This window comes from Pseudopodoces humilis, chromosome 3, assembly GCF_049639895.1.
Source record: "Pseudopodoces humilis isolate 2021_Gansu_Grassland_sample_001 chromosome 3, ASM4963989v1, whole genome shotgun sequence".
NCBI classification, from domain to species: Eukaryota; Metazoa; Chordata; class Aves; order Passeriformes; family Paridae; genus Pseudopodoces; species Pseudopodoces humilis.
In genome coordinates this window covers 31,393,751-31,409,047 of record NC_142202.1, presented here as the reverse complement: position 1 = coordinate 31,409,047, position 15,297 = coordinate 31,393,751, and the positions used below count along the sequence as shown (strand labels likewise).

The 15,297-nt window shown below is 53.2% G+C and overlaps 1 protein-coding gene across 1 annotated transcript; it reads right to left on the bottom strand.

Moving 5' to 3' along the window:
• Positions 1 to 1,954: 1,954 nt before the first annotated feature.
• NFKBIE (NFKB inhibitor epsilon) lies at positions 1,955 to 14,863 on the bottom strand. Its single transcript, XM_005530608.2, has 6 exons — positions 14,433 to 14,863; positions 4,220 to 4,322; positions 3,518 to 3,749; positions 3,257 to 3,345; positions 2,732 to 2,980; positions 1,955 to 2,432 (listed from the first exon to the last, which is right to left on the bottom strand). The coding sequence occupies exons 1-6, from the start codon at positions 14,783 to 14,785 to the stop codon at positions 2,367 to 2,369; spliced, it is 1,092 nt and encodes a 363-aa protein (XP_005530665.1). The 5' UTR covers positions 14,786 to 14,863; the 3' UTR covers positions 1,955 to 2,366.
• Between the last annotated feature and the right edge of the window lie 434 nt (positions 14,864 to 15,297).

Sequence of the window (15,297 nt, the reverse complement as noted above, 5' to 3'; positions counted from 1 at the left end):
CACAGCGCCCCTGCCGCTCCGGAGGGATCGCGGCGGGCAGGCCCGCGATCACAGGATCACAGAATCAGCCAGGTTGGAATAGACCTGAGATCATCGAGACCAACCTATCACCGAACACCACCGGGTCAACTAAACCATGGCACTGAGCGCTACAACCAATCTTTCCTTAAACACTCCCACGGAAGGTGACTCCACCACCTTCCTTGGCCTGCCTATTACAGTGTCTAATCACCCTTTCTGTAGAGTAAATCTTCCTACCATCCAACCTAAATCTCCCCTGGCACAGCTTGAGGTTACATCCTCTTGTCATGTTGCTGGTTGGCTGGGAAAAGAGGCCAATACTCACCTGATTACACTCACCTTTCAGGAAGTTGTAGAGAGTGACAAGGTCCCACATGAGCCTCCTTTTCCTCAGGCTAAACACCCCCAGCTCCCTCAGCAGCTCATCCTAGGGCTTTTGCTCCAAACCCTTTGCCAGCTCTGTTGCCCTTCTCTAGGCATGCTCCAGCAGCCTCTTGAAGTGAGGGGCCCAGAACTGGACACAGGACATGATGGGAGGCCTCACAAGTTCAGAGGAATGATGACTTCCCTAGTCCTGATGGCCACGCTATTCTTCATTCAAGCTAAAAGCCCTCAAAGCTGACCCCTGATATCCCCCCCTCCCTGTCCCCCTGTCTCAGGGTAGCCCCCTCTGAGCACTGGGAACAGCCACAGCTGATCCCCGGGGCATGTGTTGCCTGGGGGCTGCAGGTCAGTATGGCACCTATTCCAGCCCCAGTCCTGAATCCCCTAACCCAGCCCCAGGTCTCAGGGCTGGCTGGAACCAGCACATAGCCACCCAGTAATGTTTTACAAGACATCTTTTTAAAACAGATAGTTTTATTTTAAAATAGCAAAACAAAAAAAAATTAGATCACTTGTTTTGACCTTTTCCCTTTTCTCCCAGCTACAGCGCTGGCCACACCATCCCACACTGCCCTGCAGCATCTATCATTGCTTCTTTGGGCAGCCTGGAAGTGCCTGATGTCCCTTGTGAAAGGTATCCTTGAAACAGCCCCGTGGGTTTGCAGCAGGGCTCAGGCCCTGCCAGAAGGTGAGAGACAAATATTCAAAAGAAACAGAGCAATCAGCCCAGGGCTGCTGACAAAACCAGGCAAAGTCCAGAGGCTGTAGGGTCATTATACTGCTTTCCTGGCAGCATTCCCTTACAAGAAGAGAGGAAGAAGACAAGAGCTCACTCCAGAGCATCCTGGTCGATTGCACTATCCAGTATTTGTCCCAAACAATAGCAGCTACTCCCAGGCAACAAGAGCAAAATTTTCTTGGCTGAGATGGGGTAAGTCAGCTCTGTGCCTCCATTCCCACAGCACCTTTGGCTGATTTCCTAATGCATTGCATGTGCGCCTCTGGCTGGAGAAGTAAGTGTTAGGGAAGGGTGGTGAGCTGAACGACAGAAGGGGTGGGAAGATAACGCTGCCACCTCTTCCACTTTTAGCCTGGGAGAATCTAAAACCCAGGAAAGACCCGTACCCTAAGTTTTTTAACCCTCTTCCAAGTCAGGAGAGGGGGCAGGATCTTCCTGTCCTCTGAGAGAGGAAACCACAGCGCAGTAAAGCAGCAGGATGTCAGGCACAATGGCAGAAGCAGGAATCCACAACCTGGTCTTCAGTATCTCCTGTGCTCTTTCTCCAGCCCTGCAGCCAGATGCTTGGCAAGACAGCATGGAAATAGGGCACCTTGCTGGGATCCCCCAGCCTCAGCCCTGAACAGTAGAAAGGCTCTGCAAGTGTGGAAGGCCCCGTGCTCCCACTCACCTTCTGCTGTGTGAAGGACCCAAGGGAACAGGCAGACTGGGGAAACCCCTGTAGCCCTCATGTCCCCAAGCACCCGTGCTGATGCGCAGCCTTCTGACACTGTGGAGTGTGGGGTGGGTTAGATCATGAGACCTCTGGTGTCCACAGCAACAACAAACATTTATTAGAGTGAGTGTTGACTCACCTCACCCTACACTTATTCTGATGGGGTGCCTACAGTGTGAAAATGAGTCCTCTCCTGCTCCTTCTCTGTGTATGCTGGAGATCCCCACAAGTAAGACCCATGGCAGGGAGGGGAAATTCAGTCCTGCTGCAGCGCACAGATTCTAAAAGAAAAACCTCCTCTATGTAGTGCTCATAATGCCACCTTCTTCCATCTGGGAAGGCAGCATGAGGCAAACAAAACTTTTCCAAAGAGGGGAGGGGCAGTGGGATAAGTCTCCCAAAATGTCTCTGCTCCCACTGAACTGCTGGCAGGCAAGATCCTAGTGGGCAGCAAGACAGCAGCACAGAGGAAGGAGGCAGCCTAATGGGCCAAAGGAGTCCATCCACTCATTCAGAGCACACAACAGGCTTCCCTGAGATCTTCAGGTCATCGAAGGGCAGCAAGGCAAGGAGCTGCAATTATCAAGAGTAAGGACATGTAAGCATCCAGAGTTGTGTCTTCAGCAAGCTGGGTTAGGGGCCCAAATCCTCCCTCCACCCAGTCCTCCAGCCTCCCACGTCCCCTGAGAAGTGCCAAGAAACCCTGTCTGGGCTTTTCCTAGGGCTCGAGGCAAAAAGCAGTTATCCCACACACCACAGAGCCAAGGATAGGAACAACTAGAAACTTCTCCTAGGAGGGTCCCTCTATCATCCAGCTCCTGCACCCCCTGACACACTTGCAGAGCCAAAGGCTTCCCCACACAGAGACTCACATCATCGTTGCCATCAGCCAGGTCCTGAGCTGTCTCATTCTCCATGTTCCTCAGGAGGGTGTCAGCCCCAGAGTGTGAGAGGATGGCAGCAATGGCAGCATCCTTGCGACCCACGGCGAGGTGCAGCGGAGTGCACCCATTGTACATCTGGGCATCCACATACGCCCCATTGCGCAGCAGGAACTGGACAGCCCTACAGTTGTGGCACTCCACAGCCAGATGCAATGGGGTCTTCCCACTCGTGCCTTCCTGCAACCCACAGATCATAAGGGTGTGGGTAGGGGGTCCCCTCAGCTGGGTCCTGCAGCACCCACCCACACCCTGTTGACTGGGTACAGAGGGCAGTCCCCATCCTGACTGCTGTCACAGCATTCAACAATCTCTCAAGGACCTTTACTCTCTGCTCCCTCAAAATTCAGTGCTCCCAAGCCTCACAGAAGCACCTGCCCCAGGGCTGAAGGGAGTGCCCAAAAGAAAAACCCACCATCCCAGCCTTTACAAAACATCACACCATGCCAGTCTTACCCGAACATCAATGTTGGCACCACTCTCCAACAGCAGAGACATCATTGGGATGTTCCCTTTCAAAGTACTGATGTGCAGACAGGCCAAGCCTGTGATAGGGAGGCAGAAGAGAGAGCCACAGTCAGTCCAGTCCACTCTGAGGCACACCAATCCCAGCTGCATTCCCATTCTGCTGTGCTTCTGAATCCCTGCATACACATATCATGGTCTCTGCCCTAATCTGGCCACTAGCTTTGCCACTGCACTGCCCCCATGTCTCACCTTGCCAGTTCTGGAGCTGCAGGTCCTGGTGGTGCCCATGGGGCTGAGTTGTGCCATCCGGTGTGGCTGGGCCCCCCAGCAGCTGCTGGGCACATTGCAGGTGCTGCTGCTCACAGGCCAAGTGCAGCGGGGTGTTGCCATTGCGGTCCTGCAGCCCAGGGTTCACTCCTTTGTGGATCAGTGCCTGGATGACACTGGGCTGCTCCAGGTACACAGCAAGGTGGAGCGGGGTCTGGAGAGAAATTAGGAAAGGGGAAGTTGCCCTGCAGGACACCAGGTGTGATGAGCCCCACCAGTCTCCAGAAGCTAGCCTGGCAGCACAGTCTGACTGCCATGCAGGACACTGCCATGCTGTTCCCCTGCACCTCAGCTTACTGATCACCCATGGAGACCTTCTCCCAAGTTATCTACCCTGCCTCATTCAAGCCATGCCTCTTCCATGGGTGTCTGCAATGTCCTGGGGCCTTGCAAAGAAACTCTTCACCCCCCAGTGCTGGGAGCTGCCACACTTCTCTCTCGGGGTATCGCCACCTCCATTCCTCCCCTCCCTGCAAAGAGGCTGCACACATGGGACCTTCACCACTCTCTGGGGGAAGCAGGTGTGGGGTCTTGGGCAAAGGGCAGACAGATTGAGCAGCTATCCAGGGAACAGCCTGTGGCATTCCTCTTCCTCCCATCTCCTGCCTAATCACAACAGCATACCTGGAAAAGATCATTTTGGATCTCCAGCACCTCCCTGGGTAGCTGAGCGATGCAGCAGAGTGCTACAGCTGGGACACAGTGGATAATGGCCAGATGAACCAACCTGTGACAGGGGAGAAAAAAAAAGAAAAATAAGTCCCAAGTGGCATGCTCAGGAGCAGAGATCCTTCCCTGCTGCATGAAAGAATAATCTCCCTGCCTCCTCCAGTCTCCTTCCCTCCAGCTTAGAGGTCCTCCATCTTGCCCTCTCCCTGGGGAAGTTCAGCAGAAGGCCAAGGCAGGAACATGGTCTGAGGCTTCACAGGACAGTCCTCTACTCTGATCCCCATGGGGAGTAGACCCTCCTGTTCCTGCAAAGGAACACAGGGTCCTCCCTCAGACCTCACAGCATGTGTAGTGTTTCAATCTGGCACTGCCCAAAGTCAGTCCTCCAACTGATCTAAGTCCAAAGAGCCTGGGACGTCTTTCCCAGAGTCCTGAGTTTGATGGCTGTGGAGAGAGTTCTGAGCTCTGACAGCTGCCTGGGAAATTCTGGTTCCCTACTTCCAACAGCATGCTCTACTTCTGCTTTCCCCTCCATGAAGGCAAACAGTCAAAGCTGGGTAGGAGCCCAGGGCTGGTCCAAGATCACCTGCATGACACAGTCCCTATGCCAGCCGATCTGCCAGTCCACACTGATTATCTCCTCTCCCCCACACCCTTCCATTTTAGCACTGTCATGGCAAGGCTGGCACACAGCCTGCTAGCACAGAGGTGCAGCTGTCAGAGCTTGGTGGCAAGCAGGGAGCTCTGGTCCTCAGGACTGTGGTCCCCACACCTATGGGGTGGCCAGGCACCCCAGAGTGCCCCAGCCCAAGGACAGGCTTAATTTCCAGACAGCCCCTATACAGTCAGAAGAGAAGCAAGAGCACAACAGAGGCAGAGCTGAGAAGGAATTTCCAGTCCCACCTGCCAACCTCCTGTCTCCCAGGCCCCCTGCACTGAAAGCCTCACCTTCCCACCATAGGGCATCCCCCTCAGGCCAAACCTGGCCACCATGGTCAGCAGCGAGCAGCAGGCAGCAGCTCCCACTCTGCACAGCAAGGCAGGCATGAGCTCAGCTTCCTGGTCCCTCACCACTGCACTAGAGGCCCTGGGTGGCCTCTGTCTCTGGAAGGAACCAGCTCCAAACTGAAGGCTGGGCTCTGCCACCCATGCTGCTTTGATGGAGACTGACAGGGCCAAGAGATGGAGGGTGAGAGTTGTGCCAGCCCTGGCAAGACACCCCACTCTCCAGACAGCCCAGCTTTGGGATGCCACCTGCAATGTGGGAGAGCATCACTCCACAAGCAGAAGAACAGCACCTGTCCCTAAAGCATTGCAGACAAGAAGTGGGGCTGAGGCTGCCTTTTTGCCAATGCATTGGGATATGAATGTGCTGAGAAGCTCAGAGGCCACTTCCCAAGAATGTCCTTTATCGACCTCCTCCCAAGTTCTGCGTGAAGATCAAGGCAGCATCTGGGACCCCAGGCATCTTCAGCTGAACCCTGATTTTGAAGGCAAAACAAGGCTTCCAGTTCCTCTCCACCCTGCTGCCAGGGGAGAGGCTGTACCCAACAGGAGAGGCTTTGTCTGCAGGGAAGCCCCAGGTTATGTTGCAGCAAGGAATTCCCCACTGGAAGGGGAAGCCACCCACATTTGCTTGCTTCTGCACAGCCATGGGGGGCCCCCTCACTGCCAGCACTACCAGGGCAGGGGGCTGCAAGCAGGAGCCATGCAGCCCCATGGGCAGGGTCTGGCCACCTCAGTGGACCATGGGGCAGAGGCACAGCCAAGGGGCCCAGCCCAGGAACAAGGCAACCAGCTGTAAGAATAGCCCTCCTCTCATCAGGCTTTTGCTAACCCTAGCCTAGGTATGATCTGAGCAGGGAGATTCCCTGCTAGGTTTTGCATCAGGTCCCTAGCCCCTGTGGTAGCACCTCTACTGAGGTCTCTCACACACTTGCAGGGACAGCCCCTGTTTCTCAAACTTGCTCCCAGGAACCACTTGCAAGAAAAGGCTTCAGGATCTGCCTTTTTCAGGTACAGCAGAGTTAAGACTGCTCAAATAAGGGACTTTCCACGGCAATTCAGCTTGAACTTTAAACTGCTGGTGCTTTCACTTTCCAGAGCCACACTGGGCTCCCAGGGGAGAGTAGTGCTCAGGGTTGTGTCCCATAGCAGACAGCCCTTGTGCCCCAGGAATCCCCCAGGCCCCTCTGTCACTACCCACACTACACTACACTATCATGTGGGGACGAGCGTGCCAGTCACCCAGGGGAGATGGAAACCCCCAAGCAGCCCTCTGCCACTACCAGCACCTCATTTTTCCTGGCTTGGCTGCCTTTGCAGCTCAACAAGACAGTGGAGCTGCTTTGGGCTGGGCTGACACTGAGCTAGTTCGGGCATCCATGCTGCAGAGGCAATGGGGGTGAGCATTGCCCTGGCCAGAGCTCTGGTTTTCACCTTGCAGCTGAGATGTGCCTGCTTTGAAGGATTGCTTCCCCCCTCCTCCCCCTTCCTTCTCCAACTGGGTGCAGCCCCTCCTGGGCTTTCATTTCTGCATTCATTCTCGCCTTTCCTCATTACCAGCCCTCAACTTCCTAAAATGGCTGCCAAGAACCTGAGCTACTTGGGGGAATCATCACAAGGCCAGTGGGCTGGGAGGAACCCTACACGAGCACATGTGCACTGAGGCATTCTGTGCTACTGGCAGTGCTGCCAACCCGGAGCTGGGATTATCTCTTAACTCAGGAAACCTCTTACACCAAGGAGACCTGAGGTGCAGGCATCGTGCCAGTCTCCACTTTTTTCCACCAAGGCTACAATCACACCTCTCTCTGTGTCACAGCAGCCACGCGGTCCAGCTGCTGATGGGCTGCTGTGTGCTGGCACATCGTGTGCCACAGCCAGGGCATGGCAACGGAGAGACACCCGATCTCTGACAGAACCTCTCCTTGCCCAGCCACAGCAGTGTGCCCTTGCCAGAACAAGCCCTCTACCCTGCTATGCCCAGATCCTTGCCCATCCCAGGCTGCCTGCACATCTCTCCTCTGCTTTCCTCTACTTGCCTGCTCCCTCCCTCCCCATGCTCTTGCCTTCAGCCACAGGGTGGGTGTCCAGCAGGAACTGTCAGAAAGTGCAACAGGGAGTACTTTTGGAAAGGGCAAGGGATGGAGGAGCTGTGAGCAAGGTCTGAAAAACGAGGTTCACATATTTTTTATAGAATTTAAAGTTTAATAGAAAGACAATTAGGAGATAAAAATAAAGTATACAGATATGGCCAGGTGTCCCTGCATTCAACCAAGAGAGCACACCTTACTAACAAAGGACTGTCCCTTAAAAACAGAATCCTACTACATATACATAAATTCTCATACATATTCATATATTCTTCTTAAGTTTTTTGATGTTCCTTTGTTTAGTTTTTACTTTGCCCCCTTCCCAATAGATCAATCTTCTTGGCGCCACCGGGTTTTCTATCCTCTGATAAGGATGCAATAAATCCTTCTCTTGGAGGTCTTGGAGGACAAGATTATCTTAAATGTAGAGGGGGGTCTCTGACTATCTTTTCAGTCTCTGGGCTATAAAGCACAAACTACTTTTTGTTTATAATATCATGTTATAGTCTAACATATATATGTATTATACCACTATTTCTAAATTTCATCAATAACAGAAATAAAAGAAACTGTATTAGTACAACAACATTTTCTAACCTTATACATATAACATCCATTATAGTATTTGCGAAAAGCCAATAATATAATATGCATTTATAACAAAGGAAAACACAGCAGGAGTAGGGACTGCTGGGTTCATTCTCAGCTTTTCCACTTGCTCACCAGCTCTGCCCCAGCATAAAAGGGGACTCAGCACTCTGAATCACAAAGGCACAGGACATCCCCTGCACAAAGTGATCTACCCATCATCCCCATCATCAGAGAGATAACAACCCCAGAGTAGGGAGTCTGGGGCTATCCCTGGGAATGAACACGCCATGCCCGAAGTGGTCCCAGCTTAGGCACAGGAGTGCATCCATTTCCACAGTGCTGCCCATCTCCAACTTCTGAGTGACTTCAAGTGTCTAGTAGGAAAAGCTTCCACACATGAGGACTGGAGGCAGGAGAACAGGGTAAGGGGTGACACCCAGCTCTCACACACAAGCAGAACTGATGAAGTCCCACCAGTTCTCTGGCTATCCTGTTCCAGCTCTCTAGAAAAGGAGCTGACCATGCAGATCTCCCCATCTGTAGAGCAAGACACGTTGTCCATGAAGCAGCCTCTCCCTTCACCGTCTTACCCCAGAAGCACCTTAATCAGGTGATCCAGCATTCAACTGAATTTGCTTTGACAAATTTTTCTCCCTCTCTAGATAAGGTGCCTGTCTGCAGCAGGAACGGCTCATTCCCAGCTTCTTGTTTCAGCAGAGTGGAGGAGCACAAAATCACGCAAACAATTCACACAAGAGAAACTTGTTCAGGGGAGGAAATGGCCCCAGCAGCAATAGAAAGGAGAGCAAGGGAGGAGGAAAACAGCAGGGGAATTCCATACTTACCCTACTCTCCTGTTCCAGCCCTGTAACCTGCACTGCTAACCGCTTCCTCAGCCAACAGCACAAAGCTCTGCCAGCAGGCTTAGCAAGCACAGCTCAATCCTGCCCTGCACCCCTGAACCAGGCCAGCCTGGCTCCCTTCCTTCCTCCCCACATACCAATGCAATGCTGTCCTGGTCCTTAAAGCTGTTCCAGATGCCCTTTGGCAGCTCCAAGGGAGCAGCGGATCTCAGCTGCCTTATTCCATGTTCTGTGTTCCTGCCTACCAGTGAGGTATCCTCACTGTCTCAGGATTTTCTTTTAATGAGGCCCAAGCCGTGAGTCTAAGATACCTCGGGGCCCCTCTTCAGCTCTGGACCTGCCCCAGTCAGAGGGGCTTCCCAACTCTGTGACACAGAGAGCATCCCACATAGCTCATTGGGAGGCACACAGTAACCACTCACAGCTCAGACCCCACCACCTTTTCCTACACAGTCATGTCTGACTCCTCATTTTTTCACATTATACTAAAAAAACCCAAACCCAAGCCAATAAAAAAGTAAGATTTTTTGTGTTAAATTATCTGAGCTCAACCTATTTCCAGCAGCAGTTGAGCCTGCCTGCAAAGTGCAAGGACCTGAAGCCCTACGCACCTTGGCTGATCTGTTACAGCCAAGCTTCTGCATCCCAGGAAATGGAAATTTCCAGCCATTCTTTCCCTTCCTCTGTGCTAAAGTTCCCTGTGTTTGTCCCCAGCTCCAAAGCAAACCTAGGCAGGTGGAAAGTCTGAAGAAACTTCCTCCAGGCCAGGCTGAAGTCACCCAAATGGAAAAAAACCTCTTGCATGCGCTATCTCAGAAGGCTGCCAGGACTTACCCACTTTACGCCAAGGCTGTGTGTGTGTGACCCTGCAGCAGCCAGCAACTTCTGGGGCATTCCAAAGCAACTTGTGCAAAGTGACTAGCCTTGCTTAGAGGGACACCAAGCTCCTGTTTACCAAACTCCTGAGCACACATAGAGGCACAGCTGAGAGTTCAGGGACAGGGAGCTAGACACAGGAAAATCTCCCCCCTGGAAGACCCATGTTAGGACTCACTTTCTCTAATGCCCCACAATTGGCAGCATGCTAGGGAGTAACTTGGGATGAACTTGAATCCTGGCAATCAAGCAAGGTTTCTGAAGACCCTCTGATAAAACCAAGAGCATCTCACATTTAACTATGGCCATCCCACTGCTGAGCAGCTGGCAACAGCCCAGCCCAGCAAAGCAGGGGGACTCCCAGCCTGAAAAGCAACAAGGTGTGCTCTCTGCATCAGACTTCATTAATCCTTCTAAAACTGAGTCTCTCCAGTCCTCTGCTTCTTTTTCCTTCTTTCCCTTTATTTTATCTTTGCTGTCACACTCTGAGCACTCCCCCAGGTACACAGGGGTTCAGCAATACCCTGGTACAGCAGGGCAAGCAGTGAGAATGCAGCTGCACTGGAGCAGACAGCCTGAATGGGGACAACCTCTATTCCCCTGCTCAGGGAAGATCTCCAGCCCAGGACTACATGACTCAAGACGGTTATGATTGGCCCATGCCAGTGAATGGTTAGAAGTGGCTCTTGGCCCCTTCAAGATGAGCCTTCATGCTTAGCGACAACCCATGCTGGTAAGGGAGGCCCCTTCACTACCATCATGTGAAGAGTTCTGAACATTAGCTCCCATGGGGCCCTGAATTTACTATATTACTATATATTACTATATATTACTATATATTACTATATATTACTAAATATTTACTATATTTACTGAATAACTGTCCCCCAAGCCCTTGTTAAGACATTTCAGCCCACAAGTCACAAATCACGTGATTTCTTATCAGCAGACGGGGCACCACTTGTCTCTGGTCGAAGGCGGAAGTCAGGCTTCCTCTGCTCCCCTCCCTCCCTGAAACACCCACCCAACCAAAACCACACAGTCCCATTTTCCATCTGAAGGAGGTCTAGGTCTTCCTTCTGTGATTGAGCCGGGGTCCCTCAGCCTTCACCCCTGCAGAGGTGCTGCACTGCTTTGCATATGGAGCCCCATGCAGAAGACAGTCACTCTCCTGCAGAGGTGGAGCCCCCAGCCTTTCCATCACCACGGCATTAGGTGCAATGGCAGAAAGTGGTATGTGGCCCAAGGACCAGCACGGGCAGAAAGGAAAACATGTTTTTAAGATAGACTATACAGTCCTAGAAAGAGGAAACTCTGCATAACTTCACACACTGATGAATCAACTCTGCCTCTCCAGAGCTGGCAGTCTAACATCAGTCAAAGGAAATGGGAAGGTTTTCTCTTGTGCTGGAACAAAAACAGGTGATCCTTTCACGCCCCATTTCACATCAAAGGAGCTGGTCCCACATGCAGAATGCTGGCATTGTGCATCTGCCAGGTGTGGCTGAGAGGGATGGGGTTTCCTAGATGAATCTTCACAAAGGCTGAGGTGGTCTAGAGGCTGGGACACAACAATAAATCTGCCTGCAGTCTGCTCAGAGGCGGCCAGGCCTACAACTGGAAAGCCCCTCTCTTCACTTCCACACACAGCAGTCCCATCAGGACCCAAGTCAGCAGAAAAGAAGCTTGTTTACATGGAAGAGACAGATATGTGGAGTTTTGTGTCACAAGGAAAGGACAGATGCTTGGAGGAGACTATTTGAGCTTGATTGCACAAGGTTTGTTCTCTACCTGCCTACACAATAAGCAGGACATAGATCGCTGCCCAAAGTGCACCCACCATCTTCCGCTTGCCACCCCACTCCTCATGCTTGACTTCTGCCCTCACAGCTGAGCCACACTCTCTTTGGGACTAATGTGCCTGATTACTGTGGCTCTGACTTTTCTGAGGCAGAGGGGCTGCCAGTGGCACTAGGGAGCCATGGAGAGGATGACATTTGGGCAAATAGTTCTTGGAAGACAGCACGAACGCATTTAACTGGCCATCATACCCCCATCCTTCCTGTTGGCCAATTTCCTTCCTACCAAAATGAGACTCCTTCTAACTTTGGGCACAGGGAGAGACAGTTTTAGCCCCATTGCTTCATCCTGCCTGCTCTGACGCTCCTCTCCTGTGGAGTCAGGCAGGGAGGAATCCAAGGAGGACCCTCCTGATGCTCCAACCGCCCAAGCATGTGCTCTTCATCTCTGCCTCCACCTACTGTTCTTACCTCACCAATGCCAGGCTGACAAACACAGGCACACCTTGAGATGGCACAGGTGGGTGAGCCTGAGGGAGCTATGGACAATGAAGATTTTTTTCAGAAGTAGAGCTAAGACTTTTGCCAGTTCCTTTAGTGCAAGCCCAGCTTGCTCCTCTCAGCTCAGTACCAGCCAGGGGATCTGGGGAAACAGGAACTACTAGGCCAAAACTCCTGAACTTTCTGTATTTTCAAAATTTCAATTACAGGAAAGTGTAGTTGCCCATGTCTTCTGAAATATAATGATACTATGATTTTAATTCTCTGCCTGGAGCTGTTTTGTAGTGGACATTTAAAAAAAGCACATGAGGAAAGGTGCTGCTGACAGAGATGAAGAGAAGATGGGTTTGTCTGGCCAGATGAAAGGGATGTAGCCTGTGGCCATCTGATCCCTTCTCTCTGGGGACCTTCTGCCACTGGATGAGAAACTGCACCATAGACTTTAGCATTACTATCAGCCCTGACTTGTTTTCACATACAAAACCGGTGGCAATTCAATGAGTCGCTTAGTGGTCACAGTCCACATTTGCACCGACCTGAGTGGTGGATGTTCAGCACTTCTAAATATAAATGCTACCTACCTCTGCCACAGGGTCAGGAGGAGAGACAAGAATAGCAAAGGCAAAAATCCACAGCCTCACCACTCTAACCACAAGAACAGGGTTTTTTTCCCGCAATGGGAGTAGATCACCTATGTGACTGTGACCATGGTGAGCCCAGAGCTGTACAAGCAGGAGACCTATCGCTCCCTCTCTCACTCTACCAATTTCCTGTTCTGAAATGCACTGACTGTGAGAGAAAATAGAAGAGCAAAGGCAACCGTTTGGAGAGCTCTCTGAGAGCCTCTCCTGCCTACAGTAACCAAGGCGCCACTGATTAATGTTTTCCTAGTTAATAAGAGTTTGTGTTAGGTCTCTCCAAGCAAGTCTGACAGGCAAAGGACTTCAACCACCAAACAAGACAGCCTCAAGCACTAAAAGCATCTCCAAACAGCTGCATCTATGGGGCTCAGTAATAAAACAATAAGCCAGGAGCCCTTGGCACGCCATGACAGACAAACCTGGGGGGAAGCATTACTTCCACTACAGCCAGATGCCTGGCTCTTTCTCCATGGACACCTTGACTCTAGTGTTACAGCTGGGAAAACTGCCAAAGCTCCTCCTTTCTGAGGAGTCACAGAATCAACCTGTAGATAGGATAGAAAGCCTGTGTGGGGAGTGTGGGAGGCTGGGTTTAGTCTAACTATGCTTGCCATGAGACTTCCAGCCAATCCTCGGAACAGCTCCCACAGTCAGCCTTAATGAACTAATTAGCAGATGCACAGACTCCTTCCTAACAGGGAAGTAAACATTCAGGCTGTCTCCCAGCTCATCTTCAGCTTCAATCCAGATGTGCTCTGCCAGGCAAGGACAGAGCTTTCTTGCAGCTCTTGCTACTGAAGACATCTGCTTGATCATGTCAGTGCCTCTAAGTTTCTCTTCCTCTTGCACCATTACTCAGAATTAAACTCTAGCCTGGTTTTGGGGAAAAGCTTTGCACTCAGCTGTGAGAATGCTTCACTCATGCTCTGTGTGTACACTCATGATGAAAACCTTCCATCGAGGGAATGCAGAACAGGAAAAAATGCTGTGATTAGCTGAAGGTAATTACCAGAAGTCAAACCAAATAACTCTGGCGTGATGCCTCTGCCCTCGAGAGGGCATTACAGATGTGGGAAGCCCCCCTCATTAAGAGAAGAACTTGTCTCTGTCACAGAAGCTCAGGAGGGTAGCCCTATATTGGGGTGTGCGTCACAACTCTGCCAAAAGCCAGGGCTCCGCAGGCAAGTTGGCAAAGTAAGGCTATTCCCACCTGAGAACAAATAGCTCTTGGGCTGCTCAGTTGAGCAGTGTCTAACACAGCCATCACAAGCTCTTGCCCTGCATGGCTAATCTTGTTTCAGGACTCGCTTATGTGCCATCTCATGAAGCCAAGCCTTCCCCATTGTGGAGGAAACGTGTTCTCTGGGGAAGAGATAGTAGGGAGGAAGGGGGGCTTGATTTTCTCCCCCCTTTCTTCTAGTTGTTAGCAGTCCTATGGCAAGCGGAAGCTGGCTTCCTATGGTGCGTTCATTCTGTGCCATGTAGCCTGCGGTGCATCTCCTCCTGCTCACTCCACTGGACCTGGCTCAGGTACCTCTCAGGCAGGGTGAGGGGGTCATCCACCCAAACCTGGATGCCAAGCATCGACGCGCACCAAAGCAAGGCGGGAGGCCCTTAGGACTGGGGCCCGGGGAGTCCTTAACAACACAGCTGAACGGATGCTTCTCGGGAGAGGGCTGGGGACCACGGCAAACACAGCCTGGCTTGCCTCTAGACACCGGCTCCCCACCGCCGGCCGGCTGCAAGGGGAGCAGCCCGGGGCTGGGGGAGCAATCGCTCGCAGCTCCCCGGGGATCACTCACGTGTCTCCGTCCTCCGAAAGGTAGGTGAGGGCCTCCAGCTGCTGCCGGCTGAGCCCCTCGGGCCGGGGCGGCGGCTCCTCGGGGCGGCCCACCGGAGCCCCCGGCAGCTCGGGCAGAGCCTCGGGCAGGGCGCCGGAGCCGTAGCTGGAATCCAGCCGCTCCTCGGAGGCGGCAGCCTCGGCGAGGGTCTCCTCGAGGGCCTCGGGGACGGCAGGAGGGCCCTCGGGCGCGGCGGGGGTCTCCCTGCCGCCCGGCAGCGAGCGCAGCGACTCGATGCCCGAGTCGCACTGCCCGTCCTCGCCCTCCCAGCCCGCCGCTTCCTTGCGGCAGTCGCCGCCCGCCGCCCGCGACATGGCTCAGCGCCCGCCGTCCGCCGGCCCCGGCCCGGGTCCCGCTCCCGGCCCCGCTGCCGGAGGGCTCATGGCCGGAAAGCCACCGAGAGGCGGCCGGCGCAGAGTCTAAGGCGCCACGGCTCCGCCTCCGCCGCCTCCTCCTGCTGCCCTCGCCGATCCTGACTCAGCCGCGCCCGGCCCGCCTGCCCGGGATTCCCCAGCCGCCGCCCCGCCCCAGCACTACCACGGGCTGCCTCTCCCCGCCCTCTGTCTGGGGGAACCACGGAAGCACCGAGAGGGAGGAAAGTTACGGTGGCAACGGCAGCGTGGACGAGGGCCGGCACCTGGGGTGCTCTGGGGAGGGAGGTGGCTACACTCTACTTCCCTCGGCCGAGCAAGACATGCCGGTCTGTCCCGGGCTTGCCTTATCTCCTGCCCGGTTGGTTTGGGTTCTTTAAATAGCAGGCAGGTCTGCCAGGGGAGGGAGTGGGACTCTGTCCAAGCAGGCGGTGTGTGGGTGAGGATGCTGTTGC